Source organism: Thalassophryne amazonica, chromosome 10 (genome assembly GCF_902500255.1).
Source record: "Thalassophryne amazonica chromosome 10, fThaAma1.1, whole genome shotgun sequence".
NCBI classification, from domain to species: Eukaryota; Metazoa; Chordata; class Actinopteri; order Batrachoidiformes; family Batrachoididae; genus Thalassophryne; species Thalassophryne amazonica.
This window is the reverse complement of record NC_047112.1, coordinates 33,871,211-33,890,864: the sequence shown is the minus strand read 5'-3', so window position 1 is coordinate 33,890,864 and position 19,654 is coordinate 33,871,211. Positions and strand designations below refer to the sequence as shown.

At 40.3% G+C, this 19,654-nt stretch overlaps 1 protein-coding gene across 1 annotated transcript; it reads left to right on the top strand.

Annotated features, from left to right (window-relative positions):
- Positions 1 to 900: 900 nt before the first annotated feature.
- Positions 901 to 19,129, top strand: hsh2d (hematopoietic SH2 domain containing). The gene is made up of 6 exons (XM_034179738.1): positions 901 to 1,590; positions 12,908 to 12,997; positions 14,300 to 14,462; positions 16,022 to 16,182; positions 16,269 to 16,306; positions 18,311 to 19,129. The coding sequence occupies exons 1-5, from the start codon at positions 1,424 to 1,426 to the stop codon at positions 16,270 to 16,272; spliced, it is 585 nt and encodes a 194-aa protein (XP_034035629.1). The 5' UTR covers positions 901 to 1,423; the 3' UTR covers positions 16,273 to 16,306; positions 18,311 to 19,129.
- Positions 19,130 to 19,654: the final 525 nt, after the last annotated feature.

Sequence of the window (19,654 nt, the reverse complement as noted above, 5' to 3'; positions counted from 1 at the left end):
TATTGTTCATTTCAACGACATTTTGTGGAACCCCTCCAACTTTTACCCCAGCTCCCCCTCGCCCCCCCCAACAAAAATTTCCTGGCGCCGCCACTGCACACATTTATTATTATTTAATTAAGATCCTGTTGTCTTATGTACAATTTGTACATGTTCAGTCATGCCCCTCTATTTTTTCATGTGATAATTTCACAGGGAACACAATGGAAATAAGCGGTTATGCTTAATTGTGTTATTCGTGTATCATTGATATATTCACCTCTGTATGTTTATGTTGATTTTGCAGAATAAACTCATTCAATCATATTATTTTATTTACATTTTAATAGTGTCTGCTTGAGGATGTGCGTGTGCGCATACATGAGCTTTTGGCGAGCGGAAGTTACCCAGCTGATGACAGTGAGAGCAGTGTTTTCAGTTTTAGAAGTGTTTATTTGTCGATAGCTTTTACATGATATATGAGAAAGTGTTATATTTACACTAACAAAGCGCTGTTAGCAGCTAGCTGGATCAACCAATGATGTTACCATGCTAACATCTGCGAAATGTCTTGTAAATCACTCCAGAGGTGTTATCAGATTACAAAAACAGCATTTTTACTTTTAGAAGTGTTTAATTCTCGCTGGTTTTACATAATATATGAGAAACATGTTATATTTACACATAAAACGGTTTTGGAGTGCTAGAGAGAGACCAGCCAGTGCCGTCACGGTGCATCTACTCTGATTGGCTGTCACTCCCACCCTAAGGAAAAAAAACAAAACAGATTTGCATGATTCATAGCATAAAAATAGGAATTTGATATTCATATTTTGATGGCCTTGGGTAAAAATGCAAATTTACACCGAAAAGTCCTGATGCCTCCTGTGTGCTGCTTTTGGGCGATACACCTCAAGTTTTACTTTGATAAAAGCCTGTTGTATTTCTACCAAATGTAGCACTTTAATGACACCTGGTACAGGTGAGACTTGTCTCCGCCCCTTTGCTGTGTTGTCAGATGAGCTGTGGTGTCGCTACAGCAGACGGCAGCCACACAAGGTGAGTATCCTTTCCTGCGAGCCACACACTACAGTATTTAAATTAGAAATTTGACTTGAATAATGACTGCTGAAACTTCTAATTTAAGAGTTAAAAATTAAGCCAAAGCTGGTTGTGTACTAATTAGTAGTAGTACATCTTGATGTAAGATGCATTTTTACATTGCACTGCTTCATTACTATACATGTTCAGATGCGATGAACATGGGCTTTTATGCTGTACAGAAGTTCCACTGAGGAAACATATTAAGAGAACGCTGCACACACTGACCTCATGATTGAATGAGGAACAGTGAAATTTTAATTGTTTTGTAATTATGACTCTTATCCACTGCTAATTTTCCAAATTGGCCTGATTCACTGATACTTCATTGACTCATATTTACATGTGGTTGATTTTTGTGTTGCATTTTGCAGCAGGAAACGAGCCAGTTGGTCTGATGGAGGAGGGAAGTCAGTCTGATGTTTTCACCTGGTTCACACAGACCCAGGCTAAGTCTGTTATCAGGAATGGATCAGTTCCAACGTGGTTCCATGGGATTATTACCAGGAAGTAAGTGCTTAAAGCTATTACAGTCTGTCACTGTTTTCCATGTGCATAAATGAGTAGCAGACTAATGCAATCCCTTACCAAAAAGTAGTACATGCAAGTATGTTTCAGGTATTCTTCCAGTTTACTTTTTAGATACTTATTTTGTTGTTGCTATTATACAGATGAACAGTTTAATCGGATCATTAAAACAGATAACAAATTATCAATAATCCATTTCAACAGCAGAAGTCTGTATGTAAACTTTAACAACATTAAAGAATATTTAAGTCAATTTAAAAAAAAATATTTAACATAATTGCTATATCAGAAACATGGATCAATGAAGATAAAGGAATGGATTTTGAACCAATCGAAGCAGTGGTTCGCAGATTGAAGCAATGCTTCGACCTATTGTTTCGTTTATTCTTTCTTTCTTTCGCTTAATTTTCCCCCGCTAAAACCCTAAAGAGCATACTTCTGTGAGTATTATTTACCTTTTCTATGTTAAACCGACCTGTTATGGTCTTCTGAAACAGTTGATAGATGTATTTTATAACTTAAAAACGGGAGCGACGCTAACGCGTTAGCATGTCTATGGCATTTTCAATGTTAAAAGTTAGCATGAAGCAGTTCCAGCTCTCTTCACGTTCGGTTGCATTTGTTTTCAAATTGTAATATTTCTTAAATTTATTTTTGTTTATATATTAATAATCTAATGATAATTATTATATACAATTTCAGAGAAAGAGACAAAAAAGAACCTGAATAGAAACACAACAGAAAATAAAATATAAAAGCAACTAACTATGAACATACATACATACAGAAATAAATGTTTCCTGTGAACACCTAGTGACTCTTACATCTCCATTTCATCCCTGTTTTATTTAAGTTTAATGACAGTTTGTTTCGGTCAAACCATATTTTCAGTTTGTTAATTTCTTCAGTGATTTCCTCCAGAACTTTCTGCCAAACTAGAAAACTGCTGCATCCTTGTAAGAGCAGAAAACTACTGGAATGAATCTGAATAAGGAAGTTGTTTTTTTTTCTCACTAAATGGATGCTGCACTCACTGCAGTTTATTGTCTGGAATAGTCCCAGATTGCATTTCAGAGCTTCTAGAATTGAAACATTTTCGTGTAGGTGGTGTTGGGGGGTAATTTTGGGTTTGGGTCTTGGGCCACATGTAGAACGAATCAGTTTTTAAATTAAGCTTTCAATTCATATAGTGGCATACTTTTTTTTTTTGGGGGGTGGAAACATCAATCAATCAATTTTTTTATATAGCGCCAAATCACAACAAACAGTTGCCCCAAGGCGCTTTATATTGTAAGGCAAGGCCATACAATAATTATGTAAAACCTCAACGGTCAAAACGACCCCCTGTGAGCAAGCACTTGGCTACAGTGGGAAGGAAAAACTCCCTTTTAACAGGAAGAAACCTCCAGCAGAACCAGGCTCTCTGCTGGGACTGGTTGGGGCTGAGGGAGAGAATCAGGAAAAAGACATGCTGTGGAGGGGAGCAGAGATCGATCACTAATGATTAAATGCAGAGTGGTGCATACAGAGCAAAAAGAGAAAGAAACAGTGCATCATGGGAACCCCCCAGCAGTCTACGTCTATAGCAGCATAACTAAGGGATGGTTCAGGGTCACCTGATCCAGTCCTAACTATAAGCTTTAGCAAAAAGGAAAGTTTTAAGCCTAATCTTAAAAGTAGAGAGGGTGTCTGTCTCCCTAATCTGAATTGGGAGCTGGTTCCACAGGAGAGGAGCCTGAAAGCTGAAGGCTCTGCCTCCCATTCTACTCTTACAAACCCTAGGAACTACAAGTAAGCCTGCAGTCTGAGAGCGAAGCGCTCTATTGGGGTGATATGGTACTATGAGGTCCCTAAGATAAGATGGGACCTGATTATTCAAAACCTTATAAGTAAGAAGAAGAATTTTAAATTCTATTCTAGAATTAACAGGAAGCCAATGAAGAGAGGCCAATATGGGTGAGATATGCTCTCTCCTTCTAGTCCCCATCAGTATTCTAGCTGCAGCATTTTGAATTAACTGAAGGCTTTTTAGGGAACTTTTAGGACAACCTGATAATAATGAATTACAATAGTCCAGCCTAGAGGAAATAAATGCATGAATTAGTTTTTCAGCATCACTCTGAGACAAGACCTTTCTGATTTTAGAGATATTGCGTAAATGCAAAAAAGCAGTCCTACATATTTGTTTAATATGCGCTTTGAATGACATATCCTGATCAAAAATGACTCCAAGATTTCTCACAGTATTACTAGAGGTCAGGGTAATGCCATCCAGAGTAAGGATCTGGTTAGACACCATGTTTCTAAGATTTGTGGGGCCAAGTACAATAACTTCAGTTTTATCTGAGTTTAAAAGCAGGAAATTAGAGGTCATCCATGTCTTTATGTCTGTAAGACAATCCTGCAGTTTAGCTAATTGGTGTGTGTCCTCTGGCTTCATGGATAGATAAAGCTGGGTATCATCTGCGTAACAATGAAAATTTAAGCAATACTGTCTAATAATACTGCCTAAGGGAAGCATGTATAAAGTGAATAAAATTGGTCCTAGCACAGAACCTTGTGGAACTCCATAATTAACTTTAGTCTGTGAAGAAGATTCCCCATTTACATGAACAAATTGTAATCTATTAGACAAATATGATTCAAACCACCGCAGCGCAGTGCCTTTAATACCTATGGCATGCTCTAATCTCTGTAATAAAATTTTATGGTCAACAGTATCAAAAGCAGCACTGAGGTCTAACAGAACAAGCACAGAGATGAGTCCACTGTCCGAGGCCATAAGAAGATAATTTGTAACCTTCACTAATGCTGTTTCTGTACTATGATGAATTCTAAAACCTGACTGAAACTCTTCAAATAGACCATTCCTCTGCAGATGATCAGTTAGCTGTTTTACAACTACCCTTTCAAGAATTTTTGAGAGAAAAGGAAGGTTGGAGATTGGCCTATAATTAGCTAAGATAGCTGGGTCAAGTGATGGCTTTTTAAGTAATGGTTTAATTACTGCCACCTTAAAAGCCTGTGGTACATAGCCAACTAACAAAGATAGATTGATCATATTTAAGATCGAAGCATTAAATAATGGTAGGGCTTCCTTGAGCAGCCTGGTAGGAATGGGGTCTAATAAACATGTTGATGGTTTGGATGAAGTAACTAATGAAAATAACTCAGACAGAACAATCGGAGAGAAAGAGTCTAACCAAATACCGGCATCACTGAAAGCAGCCAAAGCTAACGATACGTCTTTGGGATGGTTATGAGTAATTTTTTCTCTAATAGTTAAAATTTTGTTAGCAAAGAAAGTCATGAAGTCATTACTAGTTAAAGTTAATGGAATACTCAGCTCAATAGAGCTCTGACTCTTTGTCAGCCTGGCTACAGTGCTGAAAAGAAACCTGGGGTTGTTCTTATTTTCTTCAATTAGTGATGAGTAGAAAGATGTCCTAGCTTTACGGAGGGCTTTTTTATAGAGCAACAGACTCTTTTTCCAGGCTAAGTGAAGATCTTCTAAATTAGTGAGACGCCATTTCCTCTCCAACTTACGGGTTATCTGCTTTAAGCTACGAGTTTGTGAGTTATACCACGGAGTCAGACACTTCTGATTTAAAGCTCTCTTTTTCAGAGGAGCTACAGCATCCAAAGTTGTCTTCAATGAGGATGTAAAACTATTGACGAGATACTCTATCTCCCTTACAGAGTTTAGGTAGCTACTCTGCACTGTGTTGGTATATGGCATTAGAGAACATAAAGAAGGAATCATATCCTTAAACCTAGTTACAGCGCTTTCTGAAAGACTTCTAGTGTAATGAAACTTATTCCCCACTGCTGGGTAGTCCATCAGAGTAAATGTAAATGTTATTAAGAAATGATCAGACAGAAGGGAGTTTTCAGGGAATACTGTTAAGTCTTCTATTTCCATACCATAAGTCAGAACAAGATCTAAGATATGATTAAAGTGGTGGGTGGACTCATTTACTTTTTGAGCAAAGCCAATAGAGTCTAATAATAGATTAAATGCAGTGTTGAGGCTGTCATTCTCAGCATCTGTGTGGATGTTAAAATCGCCCACTATAATTATCTTATCTGAGCTAAGCACTAAGTCAGACAAAAGGTCTGAAAATTCACAGAGAAACTCACAGTAACGACCAGGTGGACGATAGATAATAACAAATAAAACTGGTTTTTGGGACTTCCAATTTGGATGGACAAGACTAAGAGACAAGCTTTCAAATGAATTAAAGCTCTGTCTGGGTTTTTGATTAATTAATAAGCTGGAATGGAAGATTGCTGCTAATCCTCCGCCCCGGCCCGTGCTACGAGCATTCTGACAGTTAGTGTGACTCGGGGGTGTTGACTCATTTAAACTAACATATTCATCCTGCTGTAACCAGGTTTCTGTTAGGCAGAATAAATCAATATGTTGATCAATTATTATATCATTTACTAACAGGGACTTAGAAGAGAGAGACCTAATGTTTAATAGACCACATTTAACTGTTTTAGTCTGTGGTGCAGTTGAAGGTGCTATATTATTTTTTCTTTTTGAATTTTTATGCTTAAATAGATTTTTGCTGGTTATTGGTAGTCTGGGAGCAGGCACCGTCTCTACGGGGATGGGGTAATGAGGGGATGGCAGGGGGAGAGAAGCTGCAGAGAGGTGTGTAAGACTACAACTCTGCTTCCTGGTCCCAACCCTGGATAGTCACGGTTTGGAGGATTTAAGAAAATTGGCCAGATTTCTAGAAATGAGAGCTGCTCCATCCAAAGTGGGATGGATGCCATCTCTCCTAACAAGACCAGGTTTTCCCCAGAAGCTTTGCCAATTATCTATGAAGCCTACCTCATTTTTTGGACACCACTCAGACAGCCAGCAATTCAAGGAGAACATGCGGCTAAACATGTCACTCCCGGTCCGATTGGGGAGGGGCCCAGAGAAAACTACAGAGTCCGACATTGTTTTTGCAAAGTTACACACCGATTTAATGTTAATTTTAGTGACCTCCGATTGGCGTAACCGGGTGTCATTACTGCCGATGTGAATTACAATCTTACCAAATTTACGCTTAGCCTTAGCCAGCAGTTTCAAATTTCCTTCAATGTCGCCTGCTCTGGCCCCCGGAAGACAATTGACTATGGTTGCTGGTGTCTTTAACTTCACATTTCTCAAAACAGAGTCGCCAATAACCAGAGTTTGATCCTCGGCGGGTGTGTCGTCGAGTGGGGAAAAACGGTTAGAGATGTGAACGGGTTGGCGGTGTACACAGGGCTTCTGTTTAGGGCTACGCTTCCTCCTCACAGTCACCCAGTCAGCCTGCTTTCCCGGCTGCTCGGGATCTGCCAGGGGGGAACTAACGGCGGCTAAGCTACCTTGGTCCGCACCGACTACAGGGGCCTGGCTAGCTGTAGAATTTTCCACGGTGCGGAGCCGAGTCTCCAATTCGCCCAGCCTGGCCTCCAAAGCTACGAATAAGCTACACTTATTACAAGTACCGTTACTGCTAAAGGAGGCCGAGGAATAACTAAACATTTCACACCCAGAGCAGAAAAGTGCGGGAGAGACAGGAGAAGCCGCCATGCTAAATCGGCTAAGAGCTAGTAGCTACGCTAAGCTAGCGGATTCCTAAAAACACGCAAAGTGAATAATGTGTAAATAATTTAGAGGTGATTCAGCAGAAGGAGTGCTTTAGTTAAGGCACGTAAAGATTACACTGGGAAACAAATCATAATCTAGATAACTAGATCAATCTAACTGCGCAGATTAAACAGCTAACAGATACAAAAAAACACCACTGTGCTCCGGAACAGGAAGTGATACAATACCGCAGTGAGAGCCAACCACCACTAGAGGCAAGCAAGAGGATGCTTGGGGCTGTTTTTCTGCAAAGGGGACAGGACGACTGATCCGTGTTAAGGGAAGAATGAACGTGGCTATGTATCATGAGATTTTAAGCCAAAACCTCCTTCCATCAATGAGAGCATTGAAGATGCAACGTGGCTGGGTCTTCCAGCATGACAATGATCCCAAACACATCGCTCAGGCAATAAAGGAGTGGCTCTGTAAAAAGCATTTCATGGTCCTGGAGTGGCCGAGCCAGTCTCCAGACCTCAACCCCTGCTCTAGAGGAGATCTGCATGGAGGAATGGGCCAAAATACCAGCTACAGTGTGTGCAAACCTGGTGAAGACTTACAGGAAACGTTTGACCTCTGTTACTGCCAACAACGATTATGTTACAAAGTACTGAGTTGAACTTTTTATTATTGACCAAATACTTATTGTCCACCATAATTTACAAATAAATTCTTTAAAAATCCTACAGTGTGATTTCCTGGATTTTTTTTTCTCATTTTGTCTCTCATAGTTGAAGTGTACCTATGATGAAAATTACAGACCTCTCTCATCTTTCTGAGTAGGAGAACTTGCACAATCAGGGACTGACTACTTTTTTGCCCCACTGTATGTATGTATGTATGTGTGTGTGTATATATATATATATATATATATATATATATATATATATATATATATATATATATATATATATATATATATATATATATATATATATATATATATATATATATATATATATATATATATGAATAGCCAAGTGGCCTCTGTGTGCGTGTGTGCATTCATGTGTATGGCTTCGATCACAGCATAACCAGGAGCCCAGGGGCCTCATACAAAGTATGAGTATGCACAAAAACCTGGCGTACGCCCGTCTCCACGTCCACATGCAGATGTATCAAAAGTGACTTGAGCGTGGAAATGTGCGATGTGTCACGCAAAAATCCTGCCTGACGTACGTACGTTTCTACAGCTATTGTTCCACTGCTGACATGTACAGGTAACGCAGGAAACCGTTAATAGTGTGAAAACAAGATGTCATCAGAGTGTCGTGCACATCAGAGACACACTGATGAACATTTAACACACCCACGTGTTTGCAATTATATGGGTGGATATAAAAGCATGCACAAAGTCATGTGTAAAATGGCACTAAAAGTGGCTGCGTTAGCGTTGTTAGACGACCTTGAAAATGACGCAGTCCGACGTGAGTGTGTATTCAGGGAATATGAGAATTTACTTCCAAATGAGAACAACTGGCTCATAAACTGATTTTGATGACCAAGGCCACTGTTACTGGAGGTTCGCACAGAACTGCGTTTGGCCCAGAGCGTAATACGATGTGGACCCAGGGGTTGTCTGTGCACACACAGGTGCTGACCACGCTGGGCGTCCTGGCATCAGGGGCATTCCAGCGTGAGCTGGCTGATCGGTCAGGCGTGTGCCAGTCAACTGTCGCGGCTCGTCTTTAGTCTTCTCGGGATGTCTTCTTTTAGATAACACAAACTAATTGCAAGTGATATGCTAGAAAAAGGACACAACACTTTAGAATAATTCAGCCTTAAGCAAGATAAAATGCACAGAGTTTTTAAGTTTATTTAAGCCTTCGACACAAAGCTTAGACAAACTGAGTCCTCTAGAGAGACTGAATAGGTGACAACCGCGCTCATCTATTTATTGGAGACCCGCGGGCATCGCTCCTCCTTCGACTTTTTTATTTATTTCATTCCCAAGACATGGTTTTCTATTGGAAGCGTCCTCTAGTGAACCCTAAGCAGGTGTTAGGCCATTATTTCAATGTGACAAACGCTCCCATTAAAACGTGAAGGATTTACAACTGATTTTTTTAAAAGACCTTCAGCCACAGGTGCAGCTGGCCTGAGGCCCCCTCCGCACGTGGCCTCAGCCACACGTGCAGCTGGCCTGAGGCCCCTGCACGTGGCCTGCGGGAAAGCACCTAAAAGGCCTTGGAAAGCCCCTGACAGACTGAATGACTAATAGAGCCCTTTTTTTGGGTTGAACACCTGCTAGTTCAACCAGAGGACATACAGTTCGGATCAGGACACTTGATAGTTCATCACAGTTCAAATATGGACCTAAAAATTCTTCTACACAACCTTGCACCGAGCCGCAATCATCCGAATGTTTCAACATTACAGCGTATTTTGCTGCAAGAGTCAGTTTCCCGAATGTAATCGGAGCTATTAACTGCACACATTTTGCTATAAAGGTGCCATCACATGATGAATTTGATTCTGTTAATTGGAAACATTTTCATTCCATCAGTGTTCAAATCATATGTGGAGGCTGCACGGTGTGCGATGGGGGGCTACAATTGTTCTGCACAAAAACCAGCGTGGCCACATTTGGGCATGTGCACATTCAAATATGCTTTTTTTATTAATGTCTTCTCTTTTGTTTGCTTGATGGTGAGCTGCAGAGTTTCTTAACAGGCTTCCTGTGTTCAGTATTTGTCAATAAAGGCGTGTGTTAATTGTGAATATCACACTGTCAGAGGAGGCACACCTCACCTTTTTAACATCAGTATGTGCGCGCTGATGGCTTCACGCACACTCGCTCTGTAGCGCCCATGAACATTTGTCCAGTTTCATGATTAATCCATTTAACAGTGTACTGAATAAACTGTCTCTGCATGTCTCCACGTTTCTTTTCTGTGTTCATGTTGTCTGATGTGACGTCGTGGGGAATCCCTGCTCCAAGGGCCTATTTACATGAAATTGCATATTTAAATAGGGCGTGGCCAGGGAGGATTTTAGTTCCACGCTGAAAACCATGCTCAGTGGGATGTACAAATGGAACGTGTGTGAATTTATGCCTACGCACACTTTCATACATCTGAATATATTTGTGCTTACGCCTGATTCAGGGCTTTGGCGTATGCCAACTTTTTGTAGAAAGTCCATGCAAGTCTTTGTACATGAGGCCCCTGACATTTACCGTTTGGTATGCTTATGCATTTTGGGTCAAGGATGAATGCTGCGAAAACAGAAAGTTGATAGGACAAATATTTTTTGAGAAATATGTGATTTTAGCTAACCAGTAAACAATGGATGTTGTGCTGTAATGCACCATGGGAGTTCTGGGTTTTGGAATGTTAAATGTTGTTATTGTGGTTCATGTTAGTTTAACAGTGTTGTTAGTGTTATCGATTTATTCTGTTTGTGTAGTTCAATTGGTTCAGCCCATAGTCGAACCTCTGATTGAAGAGGAACAATGTGGTATTATAATAATAATAATAATAGTAATAATGTGTATATGATAACAAGAACTTACATTAAGACAGTAAATTATCACACACACCATTCCAACTCATTATCGAAACTTTGCACAATTTTTTACCACCTTTGAAAAATGATGTCACCTACCTATTTGATAAACACTACCCAATCTAGAACCTGTGGATCCCCACGGGCAACACGCCAGTATATATATATATATATATATATACATATGTGGAAAAAGTTTTAGATCTTTGAGTTCATCTCATACAAATGGGAGCAAAACCAAAAGTGTTGCGTTTATATTTTTGTTGAGTATATATATATATATCATTGTAGATGAACAGCCTATAATTTTTTGCACCTGCGTATAGGTTTTCCCCTCTCCAATCAACTTTTTAATCAAACTACGCTGTTCTTCTGAACAATGTCTTGAACATCCCATTTTCGTCAGGCTTTCAAAGAGAAAAGCATGTTCAACAGGTGCTGGCTTCATCCTTAAATAGGGGACACCTGATTCACACCTGTTTGTTCCACAAAATTGACGAACTCACTGACTGAATGCCACACTACTATTATTGTGAACACCCCCTTTTCTATTTTTTTTACTAATAGCCCAATTACATAGCCTTAAGAGTGTGCATATCATGAATGCTTGATCTTGTGGGACTTGTGAGAATCTACTGCTACCTTGTTTCCCATGTAACAATAAGAAATATACTCAAAACCTGGATTAATGTTTTTAGTCACATAGCACTACTATTATTCTGAACACTACTGTATGTGTATATATATATATATATATATATATATATATTAATCAGTTTATAATGTATTACCAAACAATATGTCTGTTCGCCCAACCAGTCCACATGTGCTTTGTGGATCTGGAGAAGGCGTTTGACCGTGTCCCTCAGGGCACCCTGTGGGGGGTGCTCTGGGAGTACATGGTCTGGGGTCCTTTGCTAAGGGCTATCCGGTCCCTGTACGACCGCAGCAGGAGCTTGGTTCGCATTGCCGGTAGTAAGTCAAACCTGTTTCCAGTGCATGTTGGCCTCCGCCAGGGCTGCCCTTTGTCACCGGTTCTGTTCATTACCTTTATGGGCAGAATCTCTAGGCGTAGCCAGGGTGTAGAGGGGGTCCGGTTTGGGAACCACAGAATCTCATCTCTGCTGTTTGCGGATGATGTGGTTCTGTTGGCTTCATCAAATCAGGACCTTCAGCGTGCACTGGGGCGGTTTGCAGCCGAGTGTGAAGCGTCCGGGATGAAAATCAGGCCATGGTTCTCGACCGGAAAAAGGTGCCTTGCCCTCTAGGTCGGTGGAGTGTCCTTGCCTCAAGTGGAGGAGTTTAAGTATCTCAGGGTCTTGTTCACGAGCGAGGGACGGATGGAGCGTGAGATCAACAGACGGATCAGTGCAGCGTCTGCAGTGATGCGGTCGCTGTATCGGACCGTCATGGTGAAGAGAGAGCTGAACAGGGGGGCAAAGCTCTCGATTTACCGATCGATCCACGTTCCGACCCTCACCTGTGGTCATGAGATTTGGCTCATGACCGAAGGAACGAGATCGCGAGTACAAGCGGCCAAGATGAGTTTCCTCCGCAGGGTGGCTGGGCACTCCCTTAGAGATAGGGTGAGGAGCTCGGTCACTCGGGAGGAGCTCGGACCCGAGCCGCTGCTCCTCCATGTCGAAAGGAGCCAGCTGAGGTGGCTCGGGCATCTTTTCTGGATGCCCCCTGGACTCCCCGCTGGAGACGTGTTCCGGGCATGTTCCATTGGGAGGAGGCCCCGGGGAAGATCCAGGACACATTGGAGGGACTACGTCTCTCAGCTGGCTTGGGAACGCCTCGGGGTTCCCCCGGAGGAGCTGGGGGAGGTGTGTGTGGATCGGGAGGTCTGGGCGGCTTTGCTTGAGCTGCTGCCCCCGCGACCTGACTCCAGATAAACCGGAAGAAAATGGATGGATGGATGGCTGGATGGAATATGTCTGTTATTTATTTATCATGTATGTCCATGCAGTGCATGTTAATATTTGTTAAAAGCTAAGATCTGTAGGTGGGTAATTAATCTTTGCAGAATACCGTTTCCAGCTTCTGTTAATATATGATGCACCTGCATGAAAATGTCACATCATTTACAGAGTGAAGTGTGCAAGTGAAACTGAGCTGTGTGCAGTAAAATGGTAATGATAATGATGAATTCTGCAGGACAGCAGAGGAACTACTGATGTCCAAACCACCAGGCTACTTCCTCATCAGAGTCAGTGAGAGCAGGGTTGGCTACACACTCTCATATCGGTGAGAGTTTGCAACATTATTTTACATTACAACCTCAAATAATAATAATAAAAAACTGGGACAAGATGCAATAAATAAATAAATAGAAAATCCACATATTTACTGTGCCTTTTATTTCACTGCAAACAGTAGCGGACCCAAGAAATTTCATGTTTTGTGGAGTCAACTTCATTTACATTTAACACCTGCAACACATTCAAAAAGATTAAAAAGGATAAGGGAAATTTAGGACTAGTCATAGGGTTTAAACACTGAAAAAAGTGAAACACAGTGCACTTCATTCAAAGTACTTATTTACATTGGTCTAATGGGAAATTGTGGTTTCCAGTTTAAATCTGCTGGAATCACTTTATAAAATCATAAATATACATTGTGAGAAACTAAAAAAAATTAGCTGTAACAAATGACATCAATTTTTTTAAGTTGATCCAGAGTAGCATTATTTTCAGTGTGTATCTCTCTCTCTCTCTCTCTCTCTCTCTCTCTCTCTCTCTCTCTCTCTCTCTCTCTCTCTCTCTCTCTCTCTCTCTCTCTATATATATATATATATATATATATATATATATATATATATAGATAGATAGATAGATAGATAAGCAAATGCATGAGAGAATTCTTTAAACGTTTAAAACCAATGTTCATTAAAAAAGATTGGAAGTGATTTCCATATTTCTTCCTCTGCAGTGTATAATATCATTAAACCCTTCAAGGAATTTGAAGAAATTTCTTTGCATAAAGGACAAGAGTGCAACCCCAAACTGAACACCCGTGATCTCAGATCCCTCACATGGCACTGCATCAAGAACAGCCATTCATCAATAGCTGATATCACCACATGGGGAAGCACTACAACATAGAGTTGCAAACTGGAGATACTCTGCTCATCTTTGCTCCTCGAAGACTCATGCTTTCATGGATACTGCTTTTGTTCCAAATCATGATAACAATCACCTGTTCACGTCATCTGTTTGAAAAGACATTTTTCTTTCTTTTGTTCTTTTTTAATCCCCATTTCTGGCCCTAAATTGCCCTCGTCCCAGCTTTTCTTAGAATGTGTTGCAGGCCTGAAACACAGGAATGGGTGTATATTAATAAATTAAATAAATTTGACCACATAAAACATGAAATATCTTGTATTATTCTGTTTGTTTTTTGTTTTGTTTGGGATTTTTTTCCTTTCATTTTCCATATTGTCCCAACTCTTTCTGATTTTAAGTTGTGTTTATACTCACCTTCTGTTCATACAGTATAAAGCTTCATTTTATAATAACCCATGTGCATTCTTCTCTCACTGACTATCAGTGCTGAAGATCGCTGCAGACATTTCATGATTGATGTTTTGAATGACCGCTACATGATTGTGGGTGAAAACACACGTCATCGGACTCTGCAGGATCTCGTGAACTTTTATCGCAGGACTCCCATTGTTCATTACAGTGAATTGTTGACTGTCCCTTGTGGTCAGGTGAGGAAATGTTTTGTTGTAGGTCTTAACTAAACAGTATCGCCATGTATTTACTTCTGCCAAAGCAGTTGGAGGAGGTTATGTTATCTTCTGTTGGATTGTTTGTTTGTTTGTAAACAGCCTGGAGCCCACAATTTTTGATATATCTTTATGAAATTTTTACTGAAGATTCATGTCCTGATAGACAAGAACTGATTCAATTTTCAAAGGGCAAAGTCAGGAAAAATCTTGAAAAATTGGAAAAAATCCCTGTCTTTAACATTAAACAAATTTTCAAAAATCCGTAACTGTCAAAAAAGATCAAATTTCATTCAAAATTTCTGACAATGTTTGATCCGGTGTCGCAGACTGAACAGTCCCCCCTACAAAATTTATCCCCCTGCCTTCACTGTGTTTGCGGAATTTTGGAGTGTCAGCAGCGATTCACCAATTATTGCCTCGTTTCTGCTTAAAATTTACTTTAGAATGATTTAAGAGGTTTTACTTTGTCATCTGATGGTTAATAATCACATTATTCCCTTTGAATTTGGAGAGTCCATCTCAGAGAGTCAGACTCAGACGCGCTGGTGTCGCGCTCTGATTGGTTCCCTGTCTTTTATTATGAAATAATGCTGAATTTATGTGGAAATGATTGTTGTACAAAAGCTTCAGATATCTGTCACTAGATGATAACTGGAGGGCAGTTTTAAGCAGAAACGAGGCGATAATCGTGAATCGCTGCTGACGCTCCGAAACAGCGCATGCGCAGTGAAGGCAGGGGGGGCTCATTTTTAGGGGGGACCGTTTGGTCTGCAACACAAACTCTGACACAGATTACAATTTTGTGACCATTTAAATTTAACATTGAAAACTCCACTTAATGTATATTTTACATTATATCTTAATCAAACATGCCCCAGTCACTCTCATATTGTCACTTTCACCTGACAAAGTTTGATCTGGATCTGATCCGGATTGCGGATTTTGTGGACATTTGAATTTAATATTGAAAACCCCATTTAATGTATATTTTACATTATATCTCAATGAAAAGTGCCTCAATCATTCTCATTTGTGACAATGAGGTGCAAACTGGCACTTTCAATGAATAGACGTAGTTTGATCCGCATCTGATCCGTATTGCGGATTTAGCGGATATTTGATTCTTTTTAACATTGAACAGCCCTTTTGATCTATATTTTGTATTATATTTTAGCTTATGAAAAGCCACTTCTGACAGGACTTTGACCTTGAAAATTTTTTCCAAAGTAAAAATTAGTGGAATTGGAAACTAGTGTTGCCAGAGGTTTGTGGTCTACGAGCGCGGTACTCTAGTTTTAATATGCAGTATGTTAATGTGATTTTAATGAACACAGTAAAAGATTTAAAATGTTTTGCTTGAAACACAACAAAGCGCCTCGAGGCAACTTTGTTGTGTTTTGGTGCTATACGTATAAATGAAAATAAATTGAAACACCATTAATCATCAATACTACACACTTGATTTGTGCCATATTGTGCAAAAATGAACCAATAACATGTTGGATGACCATCTTTCTCTGTGTGTGCTCACACTAAAGATAAATGACAAGACTGATTATGCAGAACTGCTGTTTTCTCCAAGACACCTGTCACCTAACACCACCCCACGACAAAACAACTCACCGCATTCCAGCAAGACTCAACCAGCTTCACAAGAACATATCCCACCTCCTCTTCCCAATCGTCCTAATTCCAAGAGGTTCTTTGCAGTCCTGTCTCCAAATGTTACAAAGTAGTCTGCTGACCCGAGCAGTTAACCAAACACTCTTTCCCATTCTTTGGCAGGTGAATCATCAAAGGTCACCATGAAGCTTCCAGGCATGGTAATGACAGCCTTAGCAAACTCTCTTTGCTGTTCTCTGCTGAAAGATCATTGGTCTGTTGTATGTTGCTGCTTTGATTATTGCCTGACCCATGTACTGACCTTTATTACTGACCTAATTGACTCATCCATTCAAAAAAGAATAGATTGAACTTCTTAGCGTGAATGCCAGGCATCATGTTTGGAGGAAACCAGGCACCATCCCTACAATGAAGTATGGTGGTGGCAGCATCATGCTGTGGAGATGTTTTTCAGCAGCAGGAACTGGGAGACTAGTCAGGATTGAGGGAAAGATGAATGCAGCAATGTACAGAGACATCCTGGATGAAAACCTGCTCCAGAGTGCTCTTGACCTCAGACTGGGGCGACGGTTCATCTTCCAGCAGGACAATGACCCTGCAGACAAGGGGCAAAACTGCCCAAAGATAGGTGTGCCAAGCTTGTGTCATCAAATTCAAGAAGACCTGAGGCTGTAATTGCTGCCAAAGGTGCATCAACAAAGTAATAAGCAACGGCTGTGAACACTTTTTTAATGTTGTAACTATGGGGTGTTGTAAGAATTTTGAGGAGAAAAAAAAATTCAATTTGCTGTATTTTGGAATAAGGCCATAACATAACAAAATGTGGAAAAAGTGAAGCGGTGTGAATACTTTCCAGATGCACTATAAGAATTCCCAGCCTTTGCCATGAAGCTCAAAATGAGCTTAGGTGTATCCTGTTTTCACTGATCATCCTTAAGATGTTTCTGCAGCTTAATTGAAGTCCACCTGTAGTAAATTCAGTTGACTGGACATGATTTGAAAAGGAAAGAACCATCTGACTTTCAAAAATGTCAAAATGTGTCTCTCTTACATTGCAACATAAGGTGATGTCTTTGGTAATAGGTCTCTTTGAAGGATCCTTGGGTCCCATTGGAATGATTTTGTGTCAAATGAACAGTGGTATTGTTTGCATTGTGAGGGAGCATCAATTACAACATATTGGACAGGTCATGTTTATCTGTGCATGATGCAGCACACAGGTACCTCAGTGCTGATGACACCAGCAACTAGAGAAAGCTGACGGCAGCAGGTTGATTGTTGTTTTAGAGAGGTAGAGCTTCGTTGTCAGCCTGGATAGTTGCCATCAAAGACCCAGGGCAGGTTTTGTGGAGTGGTGGATGTGACCCCATGCTCCCAAACTTGACTATGGCAGTAATTATAATTCCAAGTGTGTTTCTCTCTGAACGTCTTTATCTAAGTTAAAAAGTGTCTTTAGTTGTTCACTGATATGTATTTCCTGTTTATGATGTTAAGCCAGTGTTGCAGACTGAACGGTCCCCCCTAAAAATTGGTCCACCCTGCCTCCACTGCACATGCATCATTTCGGAGGTCAGCAGCTCGTCTGAGACAGAGTCTCTTCACCCAAACCGATCAAATGGATTGATGGGATTATTAACCATCAGATGACAACGTAAAACCTCTTAAATCATTCTTTAGTCAGTTTTAAGCAGAAAAGATGCTGTTTTAAGCAGAAAGGAGGTGATACTCAGTGACACTTTGAAATGAGCGACGCACAGTGAACACATCAGCTAGCAGCTCGTGTAGCTGCAGAGCTCTGATCGGTGCATCTACACGAGCATCACCTATTCTAGTCTAGTCTAGGCTACGCTTTGAAATGACCTACACGCAGTCAACGCTTCAGCTAGCAGCTCGTGTAGCTGCGCCGCTCTGATCGCTGATTCGTCTTTTATTATGAAATAATGCTGAATTTATTTGGAAATGATTGTTGTACAAAAGCTTCAGCTATCTGATGCTGAGATAGAAGATGACTGGAGTGCAGTATTAAGCAGAAACAAGGTGATAATTGGTGATCCGGGGCAGATGACACATGCGCAGTGAAGGCAGGGCGGACTGATTTTTAGGGGGGGTGCTGTTTGGTCGGCAACACCGGTGTCATTGACCAGGAAGAGATGCACACCTCATGACACTTCCTCCAACCAGCCTCCTGATGTTCCTCCTCACAGCCCGATGCAGTCACCTTACCAGAACCCGGTTTGCTCCAGAATCACCGCTGCAGCTCAGAACCCCCGCGCATCCACTGCCGTAAACACACTGATGGGACTCGGTGCAACAAAACATGAACATGAAGGACGGTGCACGATTTTTTAACACTGGTGCTGCAGCTGCACAGATGGATGGAGGATTACCAGAGGATTACCCGTCATCACCACCTTTTGCACCTGACTACTGAAACACATCTATCACCTACCTGAACCTGTACTTATTCTTTTCAAACTAATAGGTTAAAAATGTATTTTTATATGGAAGGTTAAAAGTGTTGACAAACGGGAAGCTTTATGTGGTTCATAACCGTAAATGACAGGAGGATGTCTGCTTTGAATAAAGTAAACAGAACTTCCAGATCAGATCATGTATTAACAGTGGAAGTATAGTACACGACGTAGGTACTTGTCAAACGTGTTTATCTAGTAGACTGCATCAGCTCTTCCCTGAACATATTTTGTTTTATTACAGAACAATGACATCTTTATCACATGCATTTTTTTTTTACATTACTCTTTATTATTTTAATTTCTAGTCTTGTTAAATGTTAATTTGCAGGCTTTTACTGTATGGCACATTTTGATGAATTTCATTTTCTGGAGTTTAAGTTGCTGCTGTTGTTTTTTTTTTTTGTTTTTTTTTTACTAATTTGGGATGTCCTGTGGCTTGTACACCGTTACAACTTGTATACCGGAAAAAATGCATTTATTATTCATAATTATTATGACTGTTTATATAGGGCCTTCCCAGGAATCAAAACATTAAATGGAAAAAAAAAAAAATTAAGCAATAAATATCAGTCATAAAAGAACACCACAACAGGAAGATCTTTGGTCTTCTCTCTTTTTCATTGGGGTTACCAAAACAGATCCAGTCTCAAGCTGTATGTTGATTTTGGCACAACTTTTATGCCGGATGCCTTTCCTGATGAAGCTCCACATTAGATAAAGAATTGGCAGAGATAGCCTTGAACTGGGAGCTTTCTGTTTTGGAAAAACACACACACACACAAAAAGTACATTACAACAATGCACCAAAATCCCAAATTAAAGAGTTGATACAAGTAATGATACAAAAAGGTCCAAGTCATAATCTGGTGAGACTGATACTGTACTTATACTATTACTGTGTAGTCTGAACTGTAAAACAACAATCTGCTTCAGAGGTAGTATTTTATCTGCACACTTCTCCATTTATTTATGCAACCTGGTCTCATGGCAAGTCGTGATTCAGCAGCACGAAATATACATTAATCTATTGGTTCGTGATATTGTGATGAAAAGCGCCATCTTTTGTTTTCATAT